Source organism: Nematolebias whitei, chromosome 13, assembly GCF_014905685.2.
Source record: "Nematolebias whitei isolate Nwh7 chromosome 13, NemWhi1, whole genome shotgun sequence".
Lineage (NCBI taxonomy): Eukaryota > Metazoa > Chordata > Actinopteri > Cyprinodontiformes > Rivulidae > Nematolebias > Nematolebias whitei.
The window spans coordinates 7,698,092-7,714,272 of record NC_056510.1 but is presented as its reverse complement, the minus strand read 5'-3'; the positions used below and the strand labels follow the sequence as shown (position 1 = coordinate 7,714,272).

Here is a 16,181-nt window from a genome sequence, read left to right as displayed (position 1 = left end):
AGGCTACATAAAAGCTAAAAGTAGCAAAAAGCTAGTGTAAAGTAGCAGAAGGTTGACTAAAATTAGCAAAAGACTAGTTAAAAATTAAAAGTAGCAAAAAGGCTTGTATAAAGTAGCAAAAGAGTGGCTATGAGCTAATATTAGCAGAATTGTAGCTAAAAACTAAAAGTAGCATAAGCTGAATGTTATATTGAACAATTTAAAACAGCACAAAATATGCAGATGTTGTTAGATTGTAAAATAAAAGAAAACAATGAACGCTTTCATTCGAGCGGCAGCAGCAGACTGAACTGAACCACACGCTGAAACAAATGCAACCTTTGACTGAATTAAAAACATTATTAATATATATTAATATATAAATACTCATAAAATACCACCACCGTTTCCTCACTCACCAACAGACTGCTGGATCCTCAGACGCTCGTCTGGATCTCCTCAGCTTCAGGGGAGCTGTCGCTGCTTCAGTTTTACCTAATAAAATTTTTAATCCTCTGCGACTTTAAAACGTAATTAGGAGCAGAGAACATTGGTGTTAAGTTGCTCACACATCACATCCAGGTCAAAAAGTTAATTGCTTTAGTTCTTTTCTTCACTCGCCGGGAGTTGGTGAAATGAATATTAATCCTGTTTCACCATCTGCACCTTCTTGACCTGCGACCTCTGACCTGCCGGCCATTTGTAATTTGAGCAAAGTGTGGAGGAACGGATGGGAAAAGGAGGTTACACGGGCAGCATTGTTGATTTTCAACACCTTTTTCTGTCACGATGATTACGACATTTGTCCCCGTTTTAACACCGCTGAGAAGAATTTGCACAGATGTTTCTGCTAAACAGGACGGAGGCTCCAATTTCAGGTTTAAAGAACCGTGGATCAGATCTTCACCTGAGGGCGTAATAAAATGTTTATTCTCTCCAAATATGTCTTGAGAATCCGGGGAAGGCTTACATTAGTGTCCCATGAGGTATTTGGTGGTGGATTTGAGGTGCTGGGGTCACTTTTAGGGATTATCCAGTCCCTGTAGAACAAAAGCAAGATCTGTGTCCACATTCTCAGACTCTTCCAAGGCCACTCTTGGTTTCTGATCCTGTTTCTGGTCTTAATGGACAAGATCTTATGAAGGGTGTCTGGTTTGGGTGTTTCCTTCTTGCTGATGATGTGGTTCTTTGGTGTTTTCAAGCCCTTATCGTGCACTGGTGCGGTTCGCAGACAGGATACGAGTCAGGTCCTCAAAGTCCGAGGCCAGGGTTCTTCACCGGAGAAAGGTGGTGATGAGTATTTGCCTCAAGAAAAGGAGTTTAAGTATGTACATGATGGAAGGTTGGAGCAGGAGACAGATTGGCAAGTGGATCAAATGGTGTTATCTGCAGTAATGAGGGTGTTGCTCCGGTCTGTCGGGATAAAGAAGGAGCAGAGCCAGAAGGCAAAACTTGAGATTTTCTGGTCTTTCTACATTTCAACTCTCATCTACGGGCATGAAGTTTAGATCACGACTAACAAAAATGTAGATTTTTTTTCAAAATGTATATAATTTTCACTGTTTTTAAGAATATCCTTGTAAACACTGATCTGTGGACAGGAATATCTCAATCGACATGGATCGAAAACAACCCAGAACCCTGTAGTAACTTTAAAGCTTCCACGCTGGGTGTGACCCATACACAAGAAGAACAAGAAGAAGATTATTAAGAGAAAAAAGAACAAGAAAAGAAGATGAAGAACAATAGCAAGAAGAACAAGAAAATGAAGAACAAGAAGATTAAGATAAAAATAAGAAGAACAAGGAAAGAAGATTTGATTTTTAGCAAAACTTTATTTACACAATAAGTTAACACAACAGTGTTTAAAAAAGGTCATGAAGAAGAACAAGACACCCTCGGGTCTTGGGCCGGTACGTTGGTAGCAGGTTCCTGCAGTATGTTGCTTCTGTTTAAGAAAGAGAAGAAAAACAATGTTTCTAAACAAAAAGAAAAAATAAATTCTAAAACATTAATTCTTCTCTTTATGTGCTGTAGTGCCTAAAATCCATCCTGGGTTAAAAAGAAATAAACAAACCTACTGGAAAATTAGATGAATCACTCACATAAAGCTTAAACTTGGATGAAGTAACCCAAACAAACGAAGACTGACGAGCATCTTCCTGACACGAGGACTCGCAGCTCTCCTCACTGACCCACCTGCTCGTTCTCCGCCGCCCTGCCTCACCCTGACTGTAGATCAGCAGGTACAGCTGCAGCACGGCCACCACCCTTCAGCTTCTCCTCTTTGGATCGATGGAGCTGATTTACGGTGCCGGGTCAGAGATCCCGCTCAGGTGGCCTCATTCAAACCTTTTCAGCTTTGAAAGTAAACCTTGGAGAAGATTTGTTGGGTTGTCTGACTCTCAGTGAATGTGCTTCCCTCGAACCTTCTTATCTACGCTGAGTGTCAGCAGGAAAGATAGAACTGTGCAGCTCCATAACTGAAGGCAAACCCTCTCTGCAGGTGGCAACACCTCACTCACCTGGGAATAATGAGCTGCTCCTGATTGACGATCGTGTAAAACAATTTTACATCTGCAGCAGCCGGAGAAACGGGGAAAGTTTGAGCCCCAAAAAATGGAATAAGTTTGTAGAAACACGGCCAGAAATTATAGATTGACGATGTCTGGACAGTGACATCATCCACATAAAATGGAAAATACACAATTTGTCTGTTTACTTTCTGAATTTACAAAATTTGGATCAAACTGGACCATCCAAAAAAATCAAACCAGAGCTTTTCCACTGTTTCACTTTAACACACCTGCAGCCAGAAGTTTCCATACACCCAACCAGGGCACGGATGTCATGAATTTGTGCTTCTTATGATTTATCTGAACCATTCTTAATCTGGTTATAAAACATAAAAGCTCAGTGAGTTTTACAAACAACAAGTTTGAGTTTATTGTGGATTTTCTCTGATCGACACAGAGTCCAGTTTACACAGAAATACAAAAAATTCACCTAAATTTGTGGGTGGAGCTAAAGTTCCTACTAGGTCTTTTAATTTGAGAAGTCCATGGCCTTATTGACTTCCTGTTGGTGATCATGACTGACTGCAGCTGTTTCCTTTTGCCAGCCTGAAAACTATTTGTTTGACAGCACTCAGTGGACTGACAAACACTCAGGACATTGAGAAAGTCCAAGGACTATCGATTTAAACAAGATGGACAAAACTTCAGATTCTAAGAAGTTTTAATATTTGTGTATTAATTAAAGTTATTAATGTGTCAAAGTCTGGAAGAAGACCCAAACTGTCCTCCTCAGATAGAAGGAATCTGGTTCTGGTGTTCAGGAACCACCACGACTAAAGACTGCCATGAACTGAACACCAGTGTCCCTGTCCACCAGTGTCCCTGTCCACCATTGAAGACAGTTGTACATCACCATGGACTGAGAAGACCAAAAAAAGAAGCTCTCAAACCTTTAACCTGGACTGAAACCTGCAGCTGTCCACATGGACAAGACATACGCCTTCTGGAGACAAGTTTGATGGTCAGATGAGACAAAGACTGAGCTGTTTGGACACAAAGACAAGAAGGACGGTTGGAGGAGTCGAGGCTTTCAGACCTGAGAACATTGAACCAGCTGTTAGGCATGGTGGTGGGAGCATCATGCTGTGGAACAAGGCGAGGAGGACTACCTCCAAGTTCTTCAACTTCACCTCAAACCAGCAGCTGGACGGTTGAAACCTGGACACAGTTGGGTCCAACAGGACAGAACTGGGTTCTGATTGGATCAATCAGGCTGACATCAGGGTCTTCCCATAGCCTTGACCCTATTGAACATTTGTGGACTCTGATTAAAAGCCGGGTCCGAAACCAGCATGAAGAAGGGTGGTCCAATACCAGCCGGAGTTCTGCCAGAACCTTCTTGGTAAGACATAAAGCGTGATGTCCAGATGAGACCGTCTAAAAGTCAAATATTAAAGGAGGTGTATGGATATATTGTGGACCCTCCATAAAAACCCTCAATCAGCAAATGAACAGTTAAAATTTGAGCAGCAACAGTTGAACAACAAAATAAAAATATATTTATTTAACTTGACCAGAATATATAAGAAGCAGCTGTTTAAAAGAGGAAGTCCAAGGAACGTAAACAAAAAGGTGTTTTAATTCGCCGACATTAGACCTGTGCGGTTTGGGACGTCTCTGAGAGCGAAGCTGCAGGATCTGGACTAAAGACGAGGCCCTGAAGAAGCTCTTTAATCTCCCGTGAGACTCGAGGAAGCAGCTTGTTTTTCCTCACGTCGCCGTTTTAAAGCAATTAACGTAAAGACGAGAGTTCAGCAGCTGAGCCCTGAAGTGGCTGACGAACCTGATGGATAAATTCAGCTCGTTTGGTGTTTGTACCCTCGGCTTGTAAAGGTTGACGTTAATTTGTGCTGCAGACTCACAGATGTTTAAATAAATTAAAACAACCTTTAATTTTTGTATGAAATATCACAATTTAAAGCTAATGCGCGCTTTTAAAAGCTACGTTTCACCCTGAGTGACATGAAGGCAAAACAAAAAGAGCATTTTCTGTGAAAATGTGCTGAATCGTCAATTAATGATCAGCACAAGAGGTAAAACTAGCCAAACCAAAGCTAAAAGCTAAAATATACAACAACAACAAAAAAAAAGACAGATTAAACCAGAAACGTGAAAAAGCTAAAAGCTGTAATTATCAAACAACAAAACTACCAAAACAGTAGCTAGATGCCAAAATTAGCTAAACTTAACTAAAAGCTAAACGTTGTAAAACAGTAGCCAGGAGCCGAAATCAGCAATACTGCTACATAGCTAAAAGCTTAAACAAGTAAAACGATACCTATAGAAGCCTAAATTAGCTAAACATAGCTAAAAGATTAACCCTCCAAAACAGTGGCTAAAAACCAATATTACCAAAGCATAGCTGAAAGCTAATAGCCAAACAGTAGCTAAAAGCCAAAGTTAGCAAAGCATAGTGAAAAGATGAAACTAGCAACTAGTAACTAGAAGCCAGTACTGCCAAATCATAACTAAAAATGAAAACTAGTACAACAAATGAAGCTAAAATTAAACTAGAAAACTATTATTACTCTTAACATTTCTTGTTTTTAGCGAGTCTAATTGGTTTTTCTCATCTTGAACATTTCATTGCATTGTTGACCTTGTGTCAACCTGCACAAATAACAAACAACTTATTACTATTTACTAATAAACTAGTAAACTTGGATAGTAAACTAGCCAAAACTAGTAAAACTAAAGACTAAAAATGAATCAAATGTACTGAAATTTTTAAAGAACACAAAGTTATTCAGAGATTTTGGAAAATCTAAATACATTTCCAGGAAAAATATTTATACTTTTATTAAATGTACTAATTATTTCAAAGGGACTTCTGGTCTTTATGAATGTAATGCTGCATTCAAGGCTTATTTATGCAAATTCTAATTTTCTTGAAGAATTCGGACCTTGTTCTCTGCAGCAGGAAGCTCCATCACATATTTCAGAGGAAACATCTCCTCTAAGACGATTAGATCGGCTCCACCGGGAGGAATATTTGTCTGTGATTTAGTCGAGTTATCCCGGTGGTTTAAGGATCTCCGGTTATCCTTCAGATTAATTCCTTCAGACTCTTCCTGCATTTTAACCAGTCGGTCTGTTTGTGTCCCGGCGCTCAGCAAGGACTTTTGGATGTAATGAAATCAGCTTCTCTGACGTTGTCAAGTATTTATTCTACTTCGATGTTTGCTTCGAAAGGAAACTCGGTTTACAGCATATGAATAATCGGACAGTGTTGGATCATTTAAATTTTTTAATGACTGACGTCTTCAGTTGTGTCTGAGCTCGTTGAACCCGCCCATCTGAGACCAAAAACCTCATTATCCTGCAACGAAACCTCCAGTTTTACAAAGCTCGTCTCTTGTAAATCGTCTTCGCTGCTTCTCCTCTCAGTCTGTCGGCCTTTCAGGGACGTTTCTCCTGTCGGTACAACTTCATCCAGACGGTCAATGAGACAGCTGCCGGGTTCTTTACTCGTCTCGGTGTCGAGTGTGTGACTTGGATTTTCACGCTTTATTTTTTTTATTTTACAGTTTAACACCACATTTACAGTTCCATGATAAAGTCCAGGTCTTAAACACAAATATACGTGTTTTTGTTGGAAAGGAAACAACTTTTTAAATACAATCCAGCAAAGTTTGATTCAGTTCAACTTGATTTAAAACTTAAAACCACAATAAATTGCTCCAGTTGTTTTTTGCAACGACAGAACAAATAAAAAACAAACTGAACATTAAAAAAATCCAGTGACTCGGAATCTTCAGAGTAACTGGTTGCCATGGTGATTCCTTCCAGTCACCGGCTGCCATAGTGATTCCCGCCTTTTCCAGCATGTATGGGGGAGGGGCAGCACACAGCTGCACTTTATCAGACAGGCAGAAACGCACGCTAAGATTTGAGCCTAAAACAAATTGTTGCTGTGTGAAAACTGTAAAATCTGAAAAGAAAATTATTTTTTTAATTCTTTAGTGGCTGAAACTGTCTGGTGACAACACACGCAACAGAAATACTTTTATTTATCTACTGTGTGTTATGTGGGAGATAAATACTCTAAGTTAAAGAAGACAAAAATACTTACGTTTTGTTGTGCAAACTGTTAAAAAATAAAATAAAATAGGTGTAAGGAGTGAAGGGGGAAAAAAGACCAAAAAATTTTGAAAAGGTAAAACAGCTCCAAAGTTAGTGACATCATCAAAATTGAACATTTTGTTGTAAAATCCCTAAAAATCATCAGAATTATACCGTCATTGTGATTATCATTTGCTTGTACTAAATCCTATCACTATCTATAGGACTTTATTGTATTTTATCATTTTAAATTTTCTTACATTTACTATATATAAAATGTCCTGATTGAGTTTGGTGCATTTTTAAAAAAGGTTTTCTATCACTGAAGGAGGAGAAATGAATCAAAGATTGTGCCAGAAACAGAAAAAAGCGCATTAATAATATTATGATCAATTTAAAAAAAAATAATTGCGCTTGAATCCTTAAAAATAAAAATATATTTGACATCTCCACTAATGAGGTGAAAAAGCTTCTTCCTGTGGTTGAACAAATTTTGTTTGCATCACAGAAAATAAAAAGTTTGACTAGAAAGTGCAGGAAATCCAAAATAAGTCAATAAAATAATTGATCAAAATCATAATTTTTTCAGTACTGATTCCTTTTTCCTGGATGTTGTATAAAATATAGCTGAAACTGATTAATCTTGAATTTCCTCCCGTTTTGTTTTAATTAAATAATTTAATATAACTGTAGAGACATTCTAACTTTACTAAAAATGATTTATAAATGTTTTAGTGATACTGTCTCACAAGCTAACCAATAAATGATTCTGACTTTTCAAAATGTGACCATTTATTTGTTTTAAATAATTAGAATTCATAAATAATTATTTAGAATTAAAGTTAAGCTCATTATACGGCGACAGAAACGCACAATTTCACATGACTTAATAAGTTATAATAATCAAATTTAATCTCATTTAATTCACATTGCATACTTTTTTTACTTAGGCTATATTTACTGAATATTTAATTTGCATAGCACTCATTAGCATTTGTTTTTACTTAAAATGTAAAGAAATCTAATTAGTTTTTAGTGACAGTTGAAATCTAGTCATTGCCTTCGACTGGATGCAGTCGAACACTTCCCTTTTTGGAAATGGCTTCTCCTCACAGCTCGTTAACTTATTTATCAGCCCGACTTTAGCTGCGATTCTTTTTTCCTCGCAGAAGTAATTTATGTCTATTCGAAACTATAATGTGTTTTCTCCGACTCAATCAAACACTCTCCACTTTCTGCACAGACAGATAATTAATTGATCCAATAATGTGCTTTAATTGCTGCCTAATGAGAAGGCCCGCCTGTGTTTGTTCTTGCCAAGAAGTGAGTTTGAATTCATTACTGATGACACCGTTCAGAGGAAGGCCCACTCAGCGGGCCGTCAGAGGCTCACTAACAAAGATTTATCAACAACATGCGAGCGGCGTGATCTGCATCAGCTGCATGCAGACTCCTCTGCAGGGACGGCTCTGATCCGTGCTGACTCAGACCCAATTTTCCAGCCGACTGCTCGGCCTGTGATCAATGAGCCGCAGTGACAGGGTGAAGCAAAGAGAAAAGAGTCGTCTCTGAGTGGAGATGAAGTCGTTTTGTTCCTCAATCTGTTGCCTTTAACAGGAAACGACCACAGGTAACCAAACCGCTCACCGCCGACAGCGTGCACCGCTCCTGTTTCAGCACACCAGAACATTTAATGTGTCGCCCCTGCAGGTTCTTTTACAATATTTTCAGGACAAAGAATTAAAGGTTCCCAAACTTTATGACTAACGTTCAGTCAATCAAAACAAAGCTTTCTTTAATAAAACTGCCCAAGATTTTGTTGGTTTTTGTCTATGACATCACATACAACGTGAAATGGCTCTTGAGAACAAAGATCACAACTCAACCAATAATCAGAGCAGACATTCTCATACTCAGTGTAACATGCATCACTTATACTGTATATCCATAAAATGCATTCTCAGAGATTCACATTGTTCAGTTTTTAGCAGTGGTGGAGAAAGTATTCAAACACTTTACTTAAGTAAAAGTACAAATAATCAGACAAAAATGTACTTTAGTAAAAGTAGAAGTACCACATTAACATTTTTACTTAAGTAAAAGTAAGTACTTGCTTTTAAAAATACTTAAACTATTAAAAGTAAAAGTACTTGCTGAATGATGTAATGGTCTACAACATCTAATTGTGCCTGTGTGTATATTTTCTGTACTGCATTAATAGTGGTGAGCCATTTTAATGAACGATGCTGCAGATAATACATGTTTTTATTGTGCTTACTCTGTGACACAGTTCACACTTGGACTTGTGACTCTGTGCGTCAGAATTTCAGGGATGACATGCAGAGTTAGAAGCCATTACGCAAAATAAGAAAGAGGAAACTATCGAACAAATTTTAAAAAAGCAACGTGAATGTAACGTGTAACGCAACACGTTATAGAAATGTAGTGTAGTAGAAAGTACAGATACTTAATGTAAAATGTAGTGGAGTAAAAGTTGAAAGTACCCACGTTTAACTCCACTTAAGTAAAGTACAGATCATGAAAAATGTACTTAAGTACAGTAACGAAGTACTTGTATTCAGTTACATCCCACCACTGGCTCCAGCTTCTGTAATGTTCATATAAGAATCAAAGATTCTTTATTGTCGTTCGCATCACGTGGTACATGTAGTGGAATGAAATTGTGGTCCCAGTTAAATCAAACAATACCAAAAAATATAAAGTGTAAAAAGAAACAGTAAATAAGTATCTAAGATATAAACTAAGATGTACGTTAAATGAACGCCAAGCGGTACGCTAAAAGATCTAAACGTGCAAAACAATACACCGAACAACAGCAGCACGATTCTCATTTGTTCTGTTCAGCTATAATTTACACACTTAATACATAAACTAAACTAACATAAACTAGGATTTATTCAAAGCATGCAACAAAAATACAGAAACAATATGCCAAAAGTGAAAACAAAATAAATCTACAGCAGCATGGTCCTATATGGTCCAACTAATTTGGTTCCCAGAGTTGAACAAAGTCTTTTGTTTGTCCTTTTACCAACTTAAGTAAAACTTTTCTACATATATACATATATTTCTTCTACTTTTTATAATGGTTGGATCTGCATGATGTTTCGGGATCTGGTTAGCATGTAGCTTCTAGGCTGTAAATATTTAAAGAAATGTATTTTTTTCACATAAATGACTGAAGGTAAGCAACACGCCGTACATGTATATGATCTTTAGCTTGTTGGATCCTTCTCACATTCCACCCTCCGTAAATTGACCCAAGTTTTAAAGAAACATCTTATCAGATCAATTAGAGCTTGATTGTGTGCCATGGATCAGACTCAACTACTACACCAGACTTTAGCTCATTATCTGTAAAACTAACTGACTTGACTAAGGTTATTTAGCTGTGGCAGCCATCTTGAACCAGACCGACCGAAAAGTTAAATAGAAAATTTGAATTTTCCTGTGAAAGTGCTGAATAGTTTTGCTGAAAAAAGCTGAACAAGCTCAAGTTAATTTGATACAATAATAGCAGAAAGGTAAAAAGAAAAGGCAAAAAGGAACAAATAAAAAAGAAAACAGCAGAAAAATAATAGAAAAACTGAAAAAAAGTTAAATCAGCTGAAAAGAGCAGGCAAAAGCTGTAATTAATAGTAAGAAGTTGAAGTTACCAGAAAAAGCCAAAAAGGAGCAGAAAAACTGAAATTAGAAGAGAGAAGCTAAAAAAAAAAACTAAAAGGAAATCTGAGCACAAAAAGCAAAATTAGCAGAAAAAGGCTGAAAGAGCAGAAGCAAGCTGAAATAGATAAGAATAAGCTGTTAAAGAGCACAACTGCTGAAAATGGCTAAAAAGTTACCAAAATATGGCTGATATTAGCAGACAAAAAGATAAAAATGTCTGATAAAGCAAAATAAAGTTGAAATTAGAAGGACAAATTGGTAAGAAGCTAAAATAAGCTTAAATTAAATACTACCCCCCAAAAATAAATAAATAAATGCTGGTAAGATGAATTGAGCAAGCTAAAAGGAACTGAAGGAAGCTGCAATGAGCTGAAAAAGTAGGAGCAGATCAACATTGAATTTAACAGAAAAAGCTAAAAGGAGCACATATATACATATATACATGTATGTGTGTGTGTGCTATATATATATATATATATATAACAATTAGTAGAAAGCATCTATAAAAAGTACAAAAAGCTGAATTTAGCTGAAAGAAGCTGAAAGGCTCATCTACCAGAAATATGCTGAAGAAGCCGAACAACAGCTGAAATGGTCAGTTGTAAACAGCTCAAAGGCTCTGAAGGATGTGAAGGAAGCTCCATCCATTTTCAATGAGAAAAACATGGCCAATATTTAATAAAGTAAAAATTACACAAATACTAAAAGTCAGAGCAGGAACGTCCTGAATGAGCCGAACGCTTTGATACATGAACGGTTGACATAGAACAGAAACTGAGGAGGTGAAGTGCCGAAAACGCAAAGATGAAAAACGGATCTCAGTAGTTGCAGATGTATCTCCAAAAAACTGAGTTTCACGAAAACTTGTCCACTAGTTGCTGAGATTTTTTGCTAACAGACAGATAGCCTCAGACAGTTACACTGTTGCCTGCCTTTCATGGTGGTAGGCGTCGCAAAAACGTAAACCACTAAAGCAAAGAAAACATTTATACTGACACTGATTTTGACATATCTAGTTCAAAGACGGTTCTGAAGGACTAATTAATTAGAGGAAGCTCTCAGCTCGTCTTGTTCTATTTAGATATTTCACTGTGGACTGAGGGTCGTAGCGCCTCGCTTCTCTCCAGTTCCTGCTGTTTGTTTATCAGAGAAAGCAGTCTCACAGGGTGTTTGAGACGCAGATAGTCAACAGAACATTCTGTGTCTTGGCTGCAGGTCGAGTTCATTCAGAGCAGCAGAAAGAGCAAATAATCTTACGTTAGTCAGACATGATGTTTGGATTATTAAAGTTTAAATGGTGCATCATCCTCCCACATTTTACCAGACTGGTGCGACTCAAAGAGCAGAACGTTTAAAGGAATCTGCCTCCAGTTACCGTGTCATTCAACCTTTATTTATTGTTTATTATTCCTAAAAATGTTAAATTATAAGATATATTTTTCTGTTTTCTTAAATGTACAGCTGATCTGAGGAGATGTTTCGTCCACCATTCATGGCCGTACGTCTCCAGATGCTTAAGGTTGGATAGGTACAGTTTGCGTCCATCATTCTCTAGTAAATCAGTGGTTTTAAGTTGGGATTCTCTGTGAGTTTTGGTGGACAACTCTCCCTTGGCAGGTTTTCTCTGATTCAATTCAATTCAGTTTATTTATATTGTGCCAATACATGGCATCATTTTTTCATTTTATAATAATAATAATAATAATTTGGCGCTATATAAACTGAATTGAATTGAATTAATAATGATTTTCATGGAGCTCCACAAGACATTCTGGGTTCTGCATTAGTTTGTAACCCAACCCTGATCTGTTCTCCACTTCTTCCTCTTTGACCTTGGTCTTCATGATGTCTCTTGTTTGACAGTATACTACTACTGAGAGTTGTTGAACTAGTGTTGATTCTGGGTGGATGAAGACTGAACCAATCAGCAGGAATATTCTGTTGTTTGTCTTTTTACCTCCAGTGGACTTTCAGGATCAGAATCAACTTTACTTTTATTGGCCTAAAAATCTGACGGTGTGTATTAAAAAAAGCTTTGCTGTGTTCACTTGCTTTGCCTCTACTTGATGTCCTTTTGTGACACAAAACAGAGCCACTCCAGAGTAAAAAGTGTGAAATAAAAGCCTCATTAAGTGGTCATTAAGTTAGCTAAACCCACAAATTTCAAAAGGAGTGCAGATAAAATGTCCTTGTTGTTGTCACTGGTAACTGTTGCTCCTCTTCATCCCTGAAAACATGCAGTGATGAAAGCTTTAGATTAGCTTTAACAGCCTCTGCTTTCATGAATGTGTCCTGAACATGTCCTCATTTCTGAAAATGGACATCATAAACAGAAACAAACGCACAGGGTAATTTTTATTCATCTTTATGTGTGAATAAACAGCATTTCCTTTTGTTTTCTTTAATGATGGATAATTCTCTCAGCATCTCTAGGCTCAGATTTTAAATAAATATGTCTGCGTTCATGTTCCTCAGCAGGAAGTCTTGGCTCGGTGCAGATAATTTGTGCTTGTTGAAAGGCTGTTCAGCCTCAGAGTAATTCCCATCAACAACTCTGCAGGGAAACTGATAAACACCAGACCAAAGACAGGGAATGTTTCCAAAGAAAATATGCATGAATCAGATGTGAAGCGGCTGCTCTGATTATTTACTCCAGTAAAGATCTTTTTTTTGTTTAACATCTTCTGATGATTATGGTAAAATAAAAAAGAAGGAATCATGTTTGACATCCATAGCATCGTACAAGGACAGCCCTCATATTTACGTTTTGCTTCAATCGGGAGTTACAAAAGATATTTTGTTAAAGTTTGGCTAAAGAAAAGCTTTTTATTCAATCAGGCAGCTATGATAAATCAGTTTAACAAGAAAAAAAACCCTTCTGGAGTCACTTGTTGCCATGGTGATTCCCGCCTTTTCCAGGGAGCAGAGGAAAGGGGCGGAGCAACAGCTGCACTTATAAACAAGAACCTTAGCCTCATTCAAACGGTGGCTGTGCAAAAACTTTAACTCTTATGGAGGAAATTCCTGAAACGTAAGCATACACAAATATCTGATAGTCACACGTTAATATTTATGTTTCTAAAGTGTTTTATAGTGAAGGCAAGTTAAAAAGACCCTCGGACATAATGAAAGTTGATGGGACTTTGTGTGCACAGCCTGAGAGAATTAGAGCGAAATTACACATTTTATATTAGTAAGAGACACACTGAATAAAAATGACAACAATACCTACACTTTGATGTATAAAATGTATAAGAACTGTAAAGATTGTGGAAAAAAAGAGTTAGATAAATTAGTATGACATCATCACATGCTAAAGAAAACACACTTAAACCGTGATTTTGTAAAAACTGTTAGTTAAAGGTACCAAAAAAACAAGTACAGTCATATAAAGTCCAACTTTCTGTGACTTATTTAAACTTTGAATAATGTCTGTCTGAGCTGTAGATCTCTGAAGAGGACTGGGTTTTATCACTTCTAATAAATCCCGTTATGGGGAAATATAACGGTTATTTGTTAATTTGTCTATGTCAAAGGTTGTGCTGCTACTTAAAGTCAGGGCACATTATTCCTGACTGAGCTGCATGTTTTTATGGGTTTTTCTAAAGCTCAAGGAGGACTAGCAAATTTAAAATGAGAACGCAAACATGGGACTAACCGGTTAAAAGAAATAAAGCAGCTTCAGTGCGTTATTACCCTTAACAACGCCATCCCATTACCCACTTCTTACTTTCTGGGTTGCAGGGATCGCTGATGTCCATGTCCAGCAGTCACTGTGCAAGAAATAGGAACACCCTGGACAGGTCCAAAGTCCATCACAAGGACACATAGAGACAAACAATCATACAGGCTTTCACTCTTGCTTAGGACCAGTTTAGAGTTACCATTTAATCTAACATGCATGTTTTTCATCTGTGGGAGAAAACTGGAGAACATGCAAACTCCAACCAGAATGGTCCCCAACTGGGATTCGATCCAGCAACATTGCTGAGAGGCAACAGCTCTTCCAACTGTGCCACCGTGCCACTCAACTCTGGTTCTCTTAAGGTCTTGGTGTTAACTGTCTTTGGTTAACATTCCTTTTGTCTTTCCATCCATTGTGATTAGGAACCCTAACAACTATTCAGTGCACAGCAGTTTTTTCTAGAAATGTGTATTTAAATTTTCCTGACTTCTTACAGGTCTCATCGTTGGATCTTTGATGGTGTGCTGGCTCCCCAACCAGATCTTTCGTTTCATGATGGCAGCCGTTTCCAAGTCCGACTGGACCCCTTCCTACCTGCATAGAATCGCTACGCTCCACCTCGTGGCCGACACCTTCTTCTACCTCAGCTCCGTTCTCAACCCCTTCCTTTACAACCTGTCCTCCAAGCAGTTCAGGGAGGTGTTCGTTCAGGTGCTGCGGTGCCGTCTCACCATCCAACATGTCAACAAGCGCACCCTGCAGCCACCCAGTGCTTCGTCTGGACGCTCCCTGCAGCCGCTGCTGCTCAGGTCGCTGCGTCGCAACAAGACGACTCCCCCCAACGCAATGATTCAGAACGACTCGGTAGGGTTTCCAAACAGTCAGACTGAAGAGGCAGGCGTGACTCTCAAAACAACAATAGATGTACCATCAGAGTCAGAAATATAATTTAATGCACCAAAAAAACAGGACTGACAGTTTTATTCATGTTGAACTTTCGTCACAGAGAAGATATTTTATCACAGTGACTTGAGAAGTTTGTCCTTTTTGATATAGATCATTAAACTTATATAAATAAATGTAAATGTATCAGTATATTGCTTTTTTTCTTCTTCTTGGACTACTGATTGTGTTTCTCAGTCAGAATATTTAGATAACCTCCTAAAAACCTTGTTTTTACAACTTTAAATATGGACATTTATTCTTTTCTCTAATACATATATTTATACATGAGTCTGAAAATATACAGGATCTACAGTGGTGGCCATGAGGGAAAAATAGAAGATTAAAAGGCTTGCTGTGCAATGTAGACATAAGTGAACCAGAAACTGCTGTCACAGGTTGCCTTAGTGATTCCCTCCTTTTTGGGGTAACAAAGGGAGGAGGGACTACACACAGAAATTAACAAGTACGCCTCACACAAGCAGTTGCTGTGCAAAAACTTTAAGTTGTATAAAAAATATTTTTGAACAATGACCGTCAGAAGGCTCTGATGGTCATACGTGTCAGTTTTCATGTTTCTACGATGTTTTATTGTTGGAGATATGACAACTTCAATAAATCCTTCACTTCCAGTTTTGGAGAGCAATTAGCACAGATCACTCTGGACATACATTTTTTTCAAACATTATCGTAAATTATAATGTATTTACTGCAAACAAGTATTATTTCAGTCATTACATGATGCCGTGATGAACGACTGTATGAGACTGTTGACGTGTAAATCTACATTTTCTTTTCCCTTCTTTTATTAAAAAAGTCCTGTCCATCAACAAGAAAATGTAATTAAAAACTCAACTACATCCTGTGATAAGATGGTCACAGTGATGTAAGTTTGTCAGTAATGTTGGGTTTAATTACTAAATTGTTGCAAATTAATCTGTATTTCAGTCTATAAGACAAAAGTAAAAGTGTTAAGTTAAGTTATGGTGCTCTTCAACATTTTTCAGGCATCTTAGTGACTTTATAATGATCAAATTTTAATGTCACTTTTTGAAGCTGGAATCTAAAGTACAAGCGAACAGTTTGAACATTAAAAATAGGGATTAAGTTTTTATTAGGTCTTGGTTTCATGGTGTTAATGAATAAAACTAATGAGGGATGAGTTTGTCCTTGAATGTTTTCACAGTGAACCGTTTTCTCCTCGCCTCACCCAGCAACTCCTGAGACAGGTCTGTGATCAGGCTTTGGAC

The 16,181-nt window shown here is 37.6% G+C and overlaps 1 protein-coding gene across 1 annotated transcript in view; it reads left to right on the top strand.

The window, feature by feature from the left end:
• Window positions 1-14,990, top strand: part of gpr39 (G protein-coupled receptor 39) — a 20,096-nt gene extending 5,106 nt beyond the window's left edge. The window contains exon 2 of the mRNA XM_037686264.1: window positions 14,486-14,990. Within this exon, the coding sequence (XP_037542192.1) occupies window positions 14,486-14,937 (452 nt within the window). The 3' untranslated portion in view covers window positions 14,938-14,990. The remainder of the gene's footprint in view (window positions 1-14,485) is intronic.
• The last annotated feature ends 1,191 nt before the right edge of the window (window positions 14,991-16,181 follow it).